General features: G+C 33.8%; 1 protein-coding gene across 1 annotated transcript in view; it reads left to right on the top strand.

The window, feature by feature from the left end:
* Nucleotides 1-16,153, top strand: part of LOC145291449 (calcitonin gene-related peptide type 1 receptor-like) — a 299,341-nt gene that overhangs the window by 94,941 nt on the left and 188,247 nt on the right. The window contains exon 2 of the mRNA XM_080137306.1: nucleotides 13,362-13,581. Within this exon, the coding sequence (XP_079993432.1) occupies nucleotides 13,488-13,581 (94 nt within the window). The 5' untranslated portion in view covers nucleotides 13,362-13,487. The remainder of the gene's footprint in view (nucleotides 1-13,361; nucleotides 13,582-16,153) is intronic.

Genomic DNA, 16,153 nt, shown 5'->3' with positions numbered 1-16,153 from the left:
TAAGTTGAAACATACTTATCAAAGTTTTCTTATGTACATCTATATCAAATACCCTTGTAAACGTTTTTTTTTTCATTTTTTTATTTCCATACTTTGGGGGCCAGGCGCGATCGCAGACCCCACAATTTTTATGAACCACCGTTCTGCCAGATCAAACATACCCATTCCTGATCCTCGATACATCTTCTATCATTATATTTAATAAGTTTTTTTTTTTAAATAGTCAACCATATAGGAGCCTATTCGTGACCAGACACACACACACACACACACACGCACACACACACACACCCACACACACACAGACGTTCATCTTTATGTTATATATATATATACATATATATATATATATATATATATATATATATATATATATATATATATATATATATATATATATATATAATGACTTCTGTTGCTGGTATTTGAGTCTCTTAACTGGTGTTATTCGTGAGACCTTGCACTGATGATTCCCGAAAGGATTAAACAAGAGTGTATCTACGTATTTATAATTATTATATTAACTATTAGTGTCAGCCCTTTTAAGAAACTTGTTTTTATCATTGAGTACTTTCAGTTGTAATAAAGTCGGGTTACTTTGCTAATACTGGCAGATAGTCACATAATGATAAGATCACTATGACTGACGCTAAAAGCATTTAATAAGAATAAATCTTTAATTTAAACGTGTATTTCTCGCTGTTTTTTCTCAGCGTAGCAGTTCGGGTTCTTGCTAATGCAGCCAGACATGGCTTCTCTTGCCGGGAGTAATCGTCACACACTCCACTGACGATCCCCGAAAAGATGAACACTAGTGTTGGCAAGTATTTAATAATTATTATAGTAAATATTATATATATATATATATATATATATATATATATATATATATATATATATATAAAGAGATCAGTAGGACAATGTCATAACAAATATTTACAGATTTTTATACGTATAAAAAGGTGATTACACATGAATGGATAGCCTGGTGGAAGATAAAAATTCAGTGACGGTAAAATCCAAATGTAAAACTTCAAGAAAGTTAAAAGAAATTGCATGTGTAATCACCTTTTTCTTCACTATTTTCCCTCTGCTTCACTTTTTTTGTTGTTTTCAAGTAAGATCTTTGATTTACTTGTTGTTTCATTAAATACTTCTGCATGTAAAATCCGATCCCGCATTTTTCTAATTCTCACCCTCTGATGAGAAGTAAAGTATTTCTTCGAAACTCCGCGGATTAAGGACTATCCATTTATCTAGTGTTTCCTTTTCAGATTAAATATGTTTTTACCTCATTTCAAAGTGTTTTTTAACATATTTTATTAACTGTTTTGCTCATATTATAAGCTCTATTTCCTATTTGGTTTTATCGAGCTTTTACATCTGGCTGAGATAATTTTATAAATATTATTTCTTTAATATTTATAATATACTTTAATTTTACAATCTTGGATCATTTTGGTAAATTTAGTTGTAATTTTTATTTCATATATATATATATATATATATATATATATATATATATATATATATATATAAAGAGAGAGAGAAACACACAATTAGTGTATACACCACCCTTCCACACACATACATATATATATATGTATATATACATATATATGTATATGATGTATGGTATATTATTGATATCACATTCTCCTCAGAATCTAAATGACATTCCATACGATATCCACTGTAAGAGCAAACCAGTTGGCCTCAACTTGCATCTTGGGTAGACTAAGTTGATGTAAGACCAACATGCTGCCAATGCCAATGCCATGCTGTCGCCAATAATTGTTGATGGAATGGCCATTTGTAAATCATAACTTGTTTTCGAATTCTTTCATTAACACCAACTATATCTCATTTCTCGTATTGTGATATTATTTTAAATCTCTACTACTACTACTACTACTACTACTACTACTACACACACACACACACACACACACACACATATATATATATATATATATATATATATAAAAGATCTTTGAGTCTGATTCTCTATTCTTCTACTGTTATTCTGTATTCTTTTATTAACAGAAATGTTAGGGAATCGACATCAAATGTTAAAATTATTTTAGACAGAATTAGCCGAAAATGTAATGTAAGTTTTTGCAAACTTGTAACGATACGTAGGCAATGGAATAGCTTTCTTTAAATTCGAAGCCAATTAATTCAGCAATAATTAGCAAAGAAAACAATATAATTGCCATGCATTTCTTCTGGAATTGCCCTTTGTTTAACATTTTAATTGCTCGAACTAAAGAGGCACCAGGACAAAAATCTCCAAAAAAGTTGTTTTAGTACTGTTTTGGAGACACTCACAATTTTGTTTCGGCGGTTTAATTTGTGAAGTAATTGGGTTTAAATAAGGATTTAGCGAGTTAGATAGAGCAGGTGTTATTTAACGCACTAGATCTTTGATGTTGTCTTGCAGGTATAATAACAGCAGTGCAGTATTATATTAATTAAAGGATTATAAAATGATGCAAACTTTTATTAGTCTAAATATAACGTGTATTTACGTGGCGTTTAAAAAAAAACATCGATATATTTGCTGAGGAAATCCTGTATCCTGCAGTTAGTATTAAGCCCAGAATTGCTCGTGAGATAATACGTCACTATTTTGTTATACAAGTGTATGCAAGAAAATCACTCTCAAACGTCAAAGCAGAGCTATAGCAAGTCTGCGCAATAATATAGGAGTACATTTCCTGTGAAATCCATGCTTGCTGAAGAAAGCGACAAAAAGAAAAACTGCGTTCCTCGGAGATACATTTTAATAAACATAGTTTAATTATATCATTAATTGAAATGGGGAAGATAATACACTTAGCGTTTCAGTGGAATAAATCAAAACTATCAAGATGTCCTCTTATTTTCTATAATGACTGAGCTGTGAAACTTGGTATTTCCCATGAGGCGATAACTGTAAAATTGAACGCGCAGGTGAATGAACACATATCTAAAGAAACGGCAGAAACACTAGAGGATGAACTCCAATCTGTAGTGGAATGGGGACAAAAAATGGACGGTCACATTCAATTCGGCCAAGACTAAACGTGTTTCCTTCAATAATTACAAGACACCTCTACCACAAATAGCTATAGCCAAAGACCCTTTATCTGAAATTACATCTTTTAAACTCCTCGGCCTAAGGTTCACAGGAAACATGAGTTGGAACAATTACATCGAGAGCATTGCCAGGACCGCTGCGAAGAAGGTAGGTTTACTCTACTGCGCTATAAAGTTACTAACGCCCGAAAGTATCATGTGCCTCTATAAAGCCACCATTCTCCCATGTATGTAGTATTGTTCTCACATTTGGGCTGGAGCATCTTCTACTAGTCTCTCACTCCTAGACAAGGTTCAAAAGAGAGTCGCTTACCTGATAGTTTCGGCCTATGTCCTATCGACGAAATGTAGCATCCTTCTGCCTGTTCTACAAGTACTTTAACGGTGAATGCTCCGACGAACTGCAACCACTTGTAACCCCTCGACGTAAATACTCCCGAAAACCTGACAAGCATCTAAATCCCACCCCTTTACGATAGATAACTATAGATGCAAGAGAGCCGTCTACCCCAGTAGTTTCTTCCCCAGAACCTCTAGACTTTGGAATTCCCTTCTGGGTTTCTGATTCCCCAACTTTACTGACATGCGGAAGTTCAAGTGTAACGTGAACCGACATCTTGCTGCCCAACTCCCCACATAGTACCCCTGGAGCGTATGTTCCTGATAGTAGCCCCCGACATCAAAGTGCCAATGTGCTTTGTTTTTTGGGTAAAATGTAACAAGAAAAATAATAAAATACAATGAAATAAAAAAAAAATGCCTGAGCGCAACATAAAAATTTGAGAAAGATAAAACATGGAAGGGGGAGATATAGAAAGATTGTGGTATTGATTGAAAGACGTTGCACACGCATTAAATCTCTCCTATTTTTATCGCCCAGGCAACACCAATAACCTCTTCTTGACTCATATATGCATGCAATTATAGTTGTTGTTTTTTTTACAAAAGCACTAATGTGTTGCTACACAGTCATGAGCATGTTTCGGTCAACAAGTTTTAGTAACTAGACACCTCTTCAGTCTATATAATATATAAGAAAGAAAAGTTTGCACACTAGAAGTAGTCACACAAGTAATCATCAAAGATTGCTCTTGAAAACAATTTGTGGTGTTCTCTTGAAACTGAGTGACAACAATCTCCCAAAATTTCCCGCACTTTTCACCTCGTTCGATAATCTTTATAAAAACAATTTGCGTTATCGCAACCGCCATTAACTTATTTGTTCTCGTTAGCGGCGACCATTGGTTTTCACTGGAATTTTAGTGGCAATAAGCCTCCCTACAATCCCAGTTTTCTTTCATTCATCCACTACTGCTTTCTCACTTTGGTCTTCCCAATCACTTTGGACCCTCCCTGTTTTGAGTGGTGCCCGTTTATGGTGATACACAGTAAAAGAGGACGGTATCATGCAATTATACAATTTCAGGTTTCATGATTCTTTGTGATGTTCTTTTGTGTTTTACATCTCTTACCGTTTCGGAGTCTAGTTTGTGTGTAGCTTATGTGTGGTGTAAGTCTCCACACACAAGGGGTTTCCTTAATATTTCTGCACTTTTCATTATTGAGATTTGTTGTATCTTCTATGCCATTCCTCTGATTCCAATCTCGCCTATTCTTTTTTCAAAGTTTTTCAGTATCGTTCCTAGCGCTCCTTCTATTAGTGCTGCTATTTTTACTTCATTTTCCAAGTCCCTGTGAGCTCTCTTGTTACTTCCGCGTATTTTCTCTGCTTCTCAGTCCTTACTATGTGGTCTGCTAGAACGGCAAATTCTACAAAATGGCATGACTTTTGCTTTCGTGCAAACTTTTATGAAATCCTAGCTCCGTACTTGGATGAGATTATTCGCTTGTAAATCTATGTGCCAAAGGATCTAGTGACTTTTATTTTCCGGCACTGGTGTTTGTACGCTTTGTCTGTGTTTTCCATATGCAATTGCTTGCATAATTGCTAATGTATTGCCTTCCCCACTTGATCATGTCTACTTTTATGTTCCTTTTTTGCTAGTTTGCTGCATTCACTTATTAGATAGTTTATTGTTTCATATTTTTATCAACAGAGTCTGCATTTGTTGTTTTCTTGTGTCTTGTCGATCCTTGCTTTGATGTGGTTTGTTCTAATTGCGATATTTTTTATTAGAAATTCATTTTCCCTGTGTAGGTTTCTCGTTTGTAGCAATTTCCAAGTGTTTTCATTAATCGCTTTTTAAAAAACAATCCTTATGAATCGTCTATGTAGCTGTTTTTCGTCCCATTTTTTCTTTCCCTGTCTTATTCCTCGTCTCTGTTTCTATCTTGTTGTTTCTTCCTTGTCTCTTTCTGAAGTAGTTATTCCTTCGGTTTTCTGCATTTTGTACTTTTCTAATACTAATACTTCTAGTGTTATTTACAGTCTTTTATACAGACCAGCCCTCATCCTCAGTCTTTGTTCACATATAGTCGGTCATTATCATTTTTTTTCGGGTATAATGCATTGGGTATCATCATGAGTTTCCTTGTTTTCTGGTCGAGATTCCTTAATTCTGTTTAGATTCAGCTTATAAACAGTTTAGAGTAGCTTATTAGTAGCACTTTCCACGTGTTTATACTTTTAATTAGATTTAGTTAAGTTTCGGGGAGTTTTCTTGTTCTCTAAGGTATACCTTTTCTTAATAGCTCTTTCATTTCTGTTGCTTTGAAGGCTTCTGTTTCAGCACTCCACAGTATGTGTAACGATCATGTTCACCTAGTTCTTAATTTCTGTTTGATTGGACAGTACTATACCTTTTGTTGCTTCTAGTTTTCCCCTCCCGTGGTCAGCAGTACGCACTTTTCCATAGCGAATTTCACTTGGATATCCTGGCTAAAGTTTCTAATCGTATTTATTTGTGTTTCTAGGGCAGTTCATTTTTAAATGAGTTTTAGTCCATCCATGCACATTAGGTGGTTCATTTTATTATGTTAGTGAACTTGTATCAGGATTGGCATTTTCTTAGAATGTTGTTAATGTGTATTATAGCTATAAAAAACAGTAATGATGATGGGGAATCACTTTGGAAGATCACTCTTTGTATTTTGATTTCTGTTACGTATTGTCCATAAGCTTTCAATTCAAGTCTGTATGTTCTTATTGCATTTTCTATTAGATTGGTTATATAACCTGGTCTTTTGTACATTCTCAGGCATTCTATTATCCATGCCTGCATGATTTTATTATATGCTTTCTTATAGTCTATTCATGCCATATCTGAGACCTTTTTTCTACTTTTAACCTCTTTCAGAATCCTTTAGTATATGCGTTATGTGTTATTCTTTTTTTTTTTGCATCTTTTCTGTTCTTTTGGGAGTAGTCGGCGGTTATAAAATTAGAGATTAATTTGTTCGCTCAGTCGGGCAGATTGTAGGTAAATATGTTATACGCCTATAGATGCTGGGGATCGTGCCTTTCTCTGTGCCTTTTTGCAGCAGTGTGTGATTACATTTGGCCATTCATACTGGTACATGTGCTTTGCGGATGCATCTTTTCGGTTGCTGAACTAGATTTCATGTAGTGTTGTAAAATTCTTAAAGCAATAGGTATGCATTCCGTCATGATTTAATGTTCTCTTTTTGCCCATTTTTCGTAGGGTTTTCTTGCTGATATCATACTCTTTTCCTTCTTCAATTTGCTGTGATTCTTCTTTAATTTCTTTATTAAAATTATTATTAATGGCTCACAAGGAGCTTTCACACAGGTCCTTAGAGATCTTTCCCTGAAAACATCATACGGTGTTTCCTGGAAGCTGAGTGACAACAAGTCTCCCCAGGTTTCCAGTACTTCCCACCTCTTTCAATAACATTTGCAAATAAATTTGCATTTTGGCACCAACTGCTTGTCATTGCTTTCTGGTTAGCAGCAGCTATTGGGCTTTGCTGAGATTTCAGTGACTATAAGCCTCCGTAAGGTCTCATTTCTCTTCGCCAATATTCGACTGAGTTCTGGTCAGTTAATCGGGTTTTCCTTCCTCCTTGACTCTACTTTGTTATTTGGTCTCGCTCTTCCCTTCTTTTTTGGAGGGGAGCGGTGATGTGGCAATTGGAGGATGTTAGTGTCGTAGGATTAGAGAACTTATAGATATGCGGTTTCGGTGTTATTGGTTCCATGTAGTGTTTCATGTTTTGCCTTTGCAGCAGTTTTTCTGGTCCGCACTTTTTGCTCCTGTGTTCTAGTTTCCACATTCGGGATTGTTATCTCTTCTCTATATAAATAAAATGAACTCATTTTTCCCGTCTGATTTTGACATTAATAGGATTAAAAATCAAGATATTTCATGCAAATATAATATGCACAAACGGCAGAACAATATCTGAGGTGTGTTATAGGCTTATTATTTATCAAATTCCTCGATAATCTTAGATTTCTATACTTTTTCTGCTGAGAAGTCACGGCCAAAATCGGTTACGATCAATGGAAGTGGTAAAATATTTTCTCTCTAATAAATTCCTCCTCCCCCTGCCACCACTTAACACCGTTTGGGGATCGTTCATAAGGAACAGTTGAGAAGAGAACACCGGTTTGGCTTCGTAGTTCTTTCATGTGAAGTTATTTAAAATAACTAAACTAAGCTGCAGTGATCTGTGGCGTAGTAGTTAGCGTGCTGGACAATTGACATTATATTTTCCGTTCGCGCCGACCTACCGTAGTCGTTTTTTTTTGTTTTGTTTTTTTCCTAAACAACTGGAATGGACTTTTCTTGGTGGCCGAACTGTTAACGTTGCAGATGATTTTTTTTTTTTTCACACTTTATTTTCCTACTTTTACTCATGACTCCGGGTTTGATCCTTCCTACTTACCTACCATAACATTTTTAAAACTCCCCCACCGTCCCGGAAACAAACACTCGGGCAACGCCGGGTACCCCTGCTAGTTTTTAATATTTCAGCTGTTTTCATGATTGTTGTCCGTTATATTTTTCCACTCATTCCTTTGACCCCAATTTCTCCCATTCTTTTTTCAACGTTTTTGGGGACTGTTCCTAGTACTTATTATTATTATTATTATTATTATTATTATTATTATTATTATTATTATTAAATGATGTAATTAAAAATTCCGATTCTTACATTGATATGATAAATTTATAAGTTATTCCAATCAGAGTAACGGTAGGAATTAAAAAAAAAAACGAATTTCATTCGTGTTGACTTCAATGAAACGTTTAAAGCTGTTTTTATTTTTGTTTTAATGTTTAGAGTTTCCTGTCAGTCCCTATGATGCCCTCTTTCTTTGACTCTTTCTTGTCACTCGAAGCAAATTTGACGCGCTTATAAAGAAGAACATGTCATCGTCGCTAGACACTTGATCTATATATTTTGAAGTGTTTTTTTTTAGATGCAAAGACCATTTTCTAATGTATTTAATAGTACATTGCTGTCTTTTTTAAAACTACTTTCGGATATACTACTTACTAGAAGTGTATTTGAACGGAAACGTAATATGCTTTGCAATGTGGGTCTTTTGTAATTAAAAAAACAAACAACGTTTTTAAAAAAAAAAGACAAGGGACTGTATGTGTATATTCATGATCACACACACACACACACATATATATATATATACATGTGTGTGTATGTGTGTGTAAATATATACCACTCACATGCATTCATATATATGTTTGCATATATATATATATGTATTATCATGTATATCTACATTTATGTATATATATATATATATACGTATATATATATATATATATATATATATATATATATATACATATATATATATATATATATATATATATATATATATATATATATATATATAAAGTACCTGGACCATAAGAGCTATACTATATCTCTCTTATAGAACTAAGATGTTAATATTTTCTGTATTTTAATGTAGAGTGTGGAATGATGAAATTATTGCCATCGAAAAGCCAACACGATTCCTTTTCCGTTTGATGAAAACCGTTTTAGGTGTTGTTACAAAATATCGACAAGTTAGTCAGTTGTGTACAAATCCCGAGAGCGATAGGGGCTTTATATCATGTGGGAACGTGACAAAATGTTTAAAGAGAGAAATCGAAGATGCGTAGCTATACAACTCATGCTCTTTACCGATTCAAGGACCATTGGCGCCACCCTCAAAATGCAAACGCGGACAAAGCTCAACGAAGTGTCCGGGCACGTTTCGGTTTGGTTTCAATGGAAGCAACATCAGGTTACCTCACATCAATGTGTGCGTGGATTGCTCTGAAGAGTGTGAGATTCTCTGGTACAATCAGGTGGCCGCTGACAGATCCTGGGTGTAACAACAGGCCTCGGCGCCAGCAAACAAGTACAAAGAGACCCACGTTATGCTTCATAAGGAGTGCTACGACTTTGTACTCTTTTTCCCCTGCTTCCCTACGCCACCTACCGTAATCCGCTTGACTACATCGTTTAATCATAAGTCAAGAGCATCACAAACATGGCCTCCTATAACATTAAAACCAGCCTGATCGCTGGTGTCCGCCGAGTATTCGCCGAGCTTTCTCTTGCATTTGTTGAAAAAGCATGCATTCAGTTTCAGACTCGTATCGAGGCAGTGATTCCGGCTATTCAATTGCATAGATGTCAGCACTACTACAAATTCAAGTTAACTGAATTGATTTTTTCTATAAAAGTTTTAAAACAAAACTGTTGCGTTGTCTTCTTTAGGGCGACAAATTTATCGTTGCACCTGTAAATCATTTCATCCTGAACTATGGAGTAATCATTATGCATATTGAACACGGCTGCTTTGCTTGGGACCGAGATATTGGTATGGTAAGATCTTAACGATTTGCGTGAAACCTCTAAATCAAGTATTACACATAATTTAAATAAAATTTTACGTATAATTAAATTATTTTCATAATATAAAAATATACACAGATATACATGAATTGCCATGTTCATCAATTTTCTTGTATATTACAAGTTTTAAGTGTCCATAATTGAAGAAGGTACCCATATAAAATATTAAATATTTTAGATCACTATTTAATAATCATTATTTAATAAATATTCCCGACATCTTTATTTGTTCCAGGACTATTCGCTTTACATAGAATTCTATTTCTAAAAACTAACGTATCTATTTAGGTTCTATCAAAATTAAAACGTTCTGGTCATAAGGTATAGTATCAATTTGATTTTAGTCTTAGTGTGGAATACAAAAAATATAAATGTAATAAAAAACCTTTCCGTAATATATATTATTCAATGTTTTTCGCGCTGTTCCTATAGTATATATAATAACTCAGCTAGTTATTGTAAATAAAATAATTATACCTTTATAGAAGCAATGATCAGCTATATATACAGTGCCGGCAAAAAGAAATTCTGCACTTGTAATTTTTTCCAAAACTGCAAATTTAAGCTAAATTTAATGTAACTGTATATCTAAATTTAATGTAACTATATCTCATTTGATTCGGCTTTTATTTCTCTATAATTTTATATGTTCATATTTGAATTATAATTAAAATATTCTACTTTTCACGTCAATTTAAAAAAAAATACTTCAAATTGAGGGAGGGGCAAAAAGAAAGTCTGCAACAAAAAAATTAGCTTAAAACAAGCTCACATTATCGCCTCTAAATCAGGTGTAAATATCCACAAACAGGCAACAAAGCATCTCTAATCGTAATTGTTGTTTTTCCGGGTTATACAACGAAATATTTAGTCCATATGCTACGATATTCTCTTAGTGATCGTCAGGAGCTCATTAATCTACACTTTTCTGGTTTATCCAATTGAGAAATCGGTCGCAGATTGAAAAGCACCAAAATACCGGCAATGATCGTGATGCCCCTAAATCTTGTCGTACTAGAGTTACTTCTAAAAGGGGAAACAATGCTATCAAGATTCGCAGCCTAAGAAACAGATGTGAAACGGCTCCCCAAATCCAACAACAGTACAATCTTGTTAAAAAGTGTTATCTTTCTACTGTCAAGAACAGATAAAAAGAATTTAATTTGCGACGATACGTTGCAAGACGCAAGCCAATGATGTATGTAAAGAACAGAAAGCGCCGTCTGGACTTCGTCAGATGCAACGAAGATCAGGACTCTTCATATTGGTCAAAAGTGCTTTTTAGCGACGAAAGCAAGTTCAATAAGGTAGGCAGTGATGGTAGGCGGTACATCCGTCGGAGGAAAGACAAGGAATTTAATCCTAGGTGCTCAGTTTTAACGCTTCAACTTGGTGGAAGTTCAGTTTTGGTGTGAGGAATTATTAGTACCTATGATCTAGAACCTATAATTTGCTTGCAAGTTGGAATTTATTCGACTAAGTACATTAATATGTTGACTGAGCATTTTCTACTCTACTTTGGTCGGAATTTAGATGATAATCCCATCTCAATGCAGGATAATGCACTCATTCACACAGCTGGCAATGTCAAGTGGTTCCTGGAAGAGCATGATATTCCATGTTTGGATTAGCCTGCAAAATCTCCAGACCTCAATCCTATCGAAAACGTATGATTACACCAAGCAGCAGCGACGCAATGATAACATTTCAAATTTGGAAGAACTTTGGACAAAAAAATTAAATAAAAGTGGGATGTCATTTTCTCGGAGTATTGCTGCAGTTAATTCAAGGAATTCCCAAAAATTGCAGGCTGTCAAATTGCTGAAGAGCTTTGCTACGTAATATAAACTAGGTCATTGTTTTCCTGTTGTATTCGTATGGCATTAATGTCCTAACGTTACATTTAAATAACAATTTTCCATGGGCGGTCTTTCTTTTTGACTCGTCAATTTGAAGTTATTTTTGTAAATTGACGTAAACACTAGCATATTTGTATTAAAAATCAAATATACACAATTAAAATTATACGAGAATAAAAGGCGCATCAAATGAGGTATAGTTTGCTTAAACAGTTCCATTAAATTGAACTTAAATTTTCAGTGTTGGAAAAAATTACAAGTGCGTGCTTCTTTTTGCCGCCTATGTCTATGGGTATATATCAATTTCTCTCTCTCGTACTATCTAAGTCTCTTTTCCTTTCTCTCTCTCTCTCTCTCTCTCTCTCTCTCTCTCTGTTTTTCCCTCTCAACTCTCTCTTTTCCTCAGCCTTTCTCTCTTTATATATATATACATACATACATATATATATATATATATATATATATATATATATATATATATATATATATATATATATATATATATATATATACTAGCTGGGGAGCGGCTTGTCCCAGTCGTAAAATACCCTTAAATATGAGAATTTGTCCAGATTTGGTATATATTATTATAAAGTCGTGATTTCAAAAGTAAAGCATAAGTATAGGGATGCCGTCAGCTGAATTTCAAACCGTAAGCAAAACTGGAGCATTCAAACTAGTGACATTTCCACGGTAGCAACGTGACATGCGCATAAACTGATTAAAATTACAAAATTAAAAATAAACTAAGACGAATGTACAAACAGTTTTTACGGTTTTCTGTTTTAATTTAGACGTTTTTTTAGGCTCCGTAAAAACTATTTTAACAAGCGGATGCCCCATAAAAAAACGGTCTTTAAAAAAGCTTCGTATTTGAGGTCCCTAGCACTGCCCTTCGACTTTTAGTTTTGGATGAGATGAAGTTTGAAAATATGCAGACAGACAGATAGACAACCTATTATATATTAAATTAAGTAATAGAATGTCCACTGTTTACATAAAATACAAAATTCAAAATATTAACGATTTAAAAGCAAAAAAAGTGCAAAATCTCATTTGAAAAACAAACATTGATTTCTTAAAATTAAATTCGATATTTCTATTTATTACAGAACTACTTTTGTAATTCATATTGTGATACAATGTTGTCAATATGAGCAGGCAGCTCGCGCGTGAATGGCGTAATTTAGACGTCCAATTTTCACAAATTCTACACATTAAATAAAGCTGTATTTCAGTATGAACGCGTCGGATATTTTCTTCCAATATATATTATGTGTCTGGTTTATCAGCGTATTTATGGCACTCACGCCATTTATCCCAAACGAAAATAATGTAATTAGTTTAAATTGAACGAGCTAAGGGGCCAGTGGACAGAACCATTCATTCATCAATTTTTTTTTCTGTAAATATATCCTATCGTGGAATGGGGTATTGCACTATTCTGCTGAATCACATAATGAATTGGCCAAGTAACTCGATCATTGCTAATTCTTAAATTAAATAATAAATTTGGTTAAATTAAATAATAGATTTGTTAATGTAAAGTTTGATAGCTCTAAATAATTCTATATCTGTCTGTGTTTGTAAACATGGTTATTTCCTCTTTCCATTTCTTTGTAGAGGTATTCCATGCGGAGGTTACATTGCCGAAGAGAATAACTGACGAAAAACTCAATTCATAGTGTCCCCCATTTTAATTTGTGAGTCGTCTTTTTTACTATTGGACTCACACAATTTGGAAAAATCATGGCTCAAGAACCAGAGGACCCCCTGAAAGCGATCATTAATTACGGATCCTATCTGTGTAATATGACCGTGTCACAAACCCATCCAGATGATGGTAAGTAAACATTGACCTATTTATTTAAAACATTTGTTGTTCACTGTGTTTATCCTTCTTTTTTTAAACGTATTCAGCACGTGGGTATGTCATCAAAAATGTTTTAAACAAATACTTTAGAAACTAGATTTTACTGGTCGATATTCTCGAGAATTTCGTTATGTTTAGCAGATCGTATGTTTATATACGTAATGAGTAGGTCAAGGACTGAAATCGGATTGAAATGTATGAAACAACATTTATTATACTAATGTGCACCCATTTAGAAAATGACGATTATTATAATTATTCATGCCTAAAGTTATTTAATACAATATATTTTACAATAATCAGCATATTTAGAACAAATGTCTATTGGTATTATTTTATGAATACAACATAATAATTTACTTGACAACTTAGAAGAATGACGTGTAAAAACATCAGGTGATTATCATAGTGACGTATACTAAGTACGAAACGTTATATAGTCGTCAGTTGGTACTCGTAAATCCTAAATTCAAGCAATCTTTATTCATGAAAAATAATTTATTTTGAATGTTGTGAATTCTCAGCTTCGTAAATTTATGCTCTTTCCAAAAAATATTCATAATATATTACAGCCTCTCTGAATTTGGATTCAACTAGCTAATTTAATTCCTGGTGTTTTCTTTCAATTCTTGCAAAGTTTGGGGTTTGTTAACAAAGATGCTTTCTTTAATGTATCACCACAAGAAAAAGTCGGGACTAGTTAAGCCTGAGAAACCTGGTGGCTATTGGGCATTGCCATAGCGAAAGGTATTGTTGTCGCTAGAGCATTGCCTCTGAAGCTCCATGGTGTCTCTCGCCGTTTGTGCCGTTGTTGAATACTATAATTATCCATAATTAAGTTCAAAAATACTATCTGCAAATATCTTTAAGAGAGAAAAATAACTATCAATGGTAAAATGACAAATATTTTTTAAACCTTTAGTGACTTTTACCCACGCTGTACCACCAATTTTTCAAGTTTATGAATGTACCTTGCAGCTTTTGCAAAGATATGTCAAATCAAGGCAAAAATTGACCAGGTATATGCCTACATTAGCGGATAAAAAAAAATTCAAAAATTATTATTTGTCCCTTTATGTTATAATTGTCATATATCTTGTTTAAACAATCACTAGAGGATAAATAGGTGCATTCATCTCAAGAGAATCAAATATATAAACACTTCATATAGATGACTGTGACACGTATGCACACCTTCATACAATTTAACAAATATAAGACACACGTATATATATATATATATATATATATATATATATATATATATATATATATATATATATATATATACCTTGCATGTTATACAGAATTCCATTATGCGACAAGCGGAATAAAATACAACTGGGATGCATATCTACTGACTACAACATAATCGTTTTTAAATCTATCATTAACTCATGTTACCTTTTTTTTTAAATAAGCAACGTCTATCAAGTGTCAACCCTCAGTATCAATCGTAACGGACGTTAACTTTAGTACTCACAATGGCTTCGGGCATTTCTAAGCCGTTATTCGTAAGAACATTAAAGAATATGTTATACTGGAGTTGGTCAGCTGTATGATAAAGACTGCTATGACAGGATCAGCAAAAAAGTATTGAAGGGGTAAATTTGCATTGGTGAAAAATAGATTGGCAAGATTTTTGTTGAGGTTGGACGTAAAAAACACATTTTAGTTTTCATGAAATCAGTGCGCAATATTGTCGAATATAAAGGGTTTTGAACGGGAATTGGCACACAAAAGTTAAATATCACTTTACCCCGAAAAGTAACTAATTAAAAAAACTCAAACATTCTGGATTAACCCGGAAATGAGTTCTCCGAAAATAAAATGTCTTTGCATCAATACTAAATAAACAAAATACCTGCAAATATTAACAGTAGATATTAAATAACATCCTTAATAGCTACGTGTTGTAGTCCAAAAACAGGGGTTAACAATGTGAGGCGTTATTAATTTTCTCTAAACTAATCCACATTGAGATATTTAAAGCAATGGTAAGATCAATATTAATATACTCCTTGCTTTCTCCAGATATCCCAACCAACTACAAACATCAAATATATTTCATTATATGTTTATATGTAACATATAAACCGGGCGCGATAATGCAAATACATGCGAAACGACGCAACTGGTGTAGAGAAAACTACAAAATGGAGAAAGAGTACGTGAAAAAGGTTCGAGATCTCGTTAGAGGAGTAAAAGACGTTCGGGATTACGTGGGATCTCGAACACATTAGTAGATGATCGCGTGGGTGATGTCACGGCCGTAACAATAAGGAAATACATGCCGTTGTTACAAACAAAAGCGCGAGTTGAATTTCTTATGTATTTTTTGTCCACTTCGCAATGAAGGCATATAACGTCTATCGCTTACCGGACTACGTTACATCTACAAAGGTTTGTGTTTTAAATCATTCAAGCATATCTGAATTATAACTATTTGGTTATGGATACTTTTGGGAAGAAAATTTGACCATATAAGGAAAAACAAGCAAAGATATTTTCAACAGTGATAAACAGACGGATTCTTTATTGC

This window comes from Euprymna scolopes, chromosome 12, assembly GCF_053919585.1.
Source record: "Euprymna scolopes isolate OS-2025 chromosome 12, ASM5391958v1, whole genome shotgun sequence".
NCBI classification, from domain to species: domain Eukaryota; kingdom Metazoa; phylum Mollusca; class Cephalopoda; order Sepiida; family Sepiolidae; genus Euprymna; species Euprymna scolopes.
Note: the sequence above shows the minus strand (reverse complement) of the source record. Positions and strands in the feature narration are given on the sequence as shown.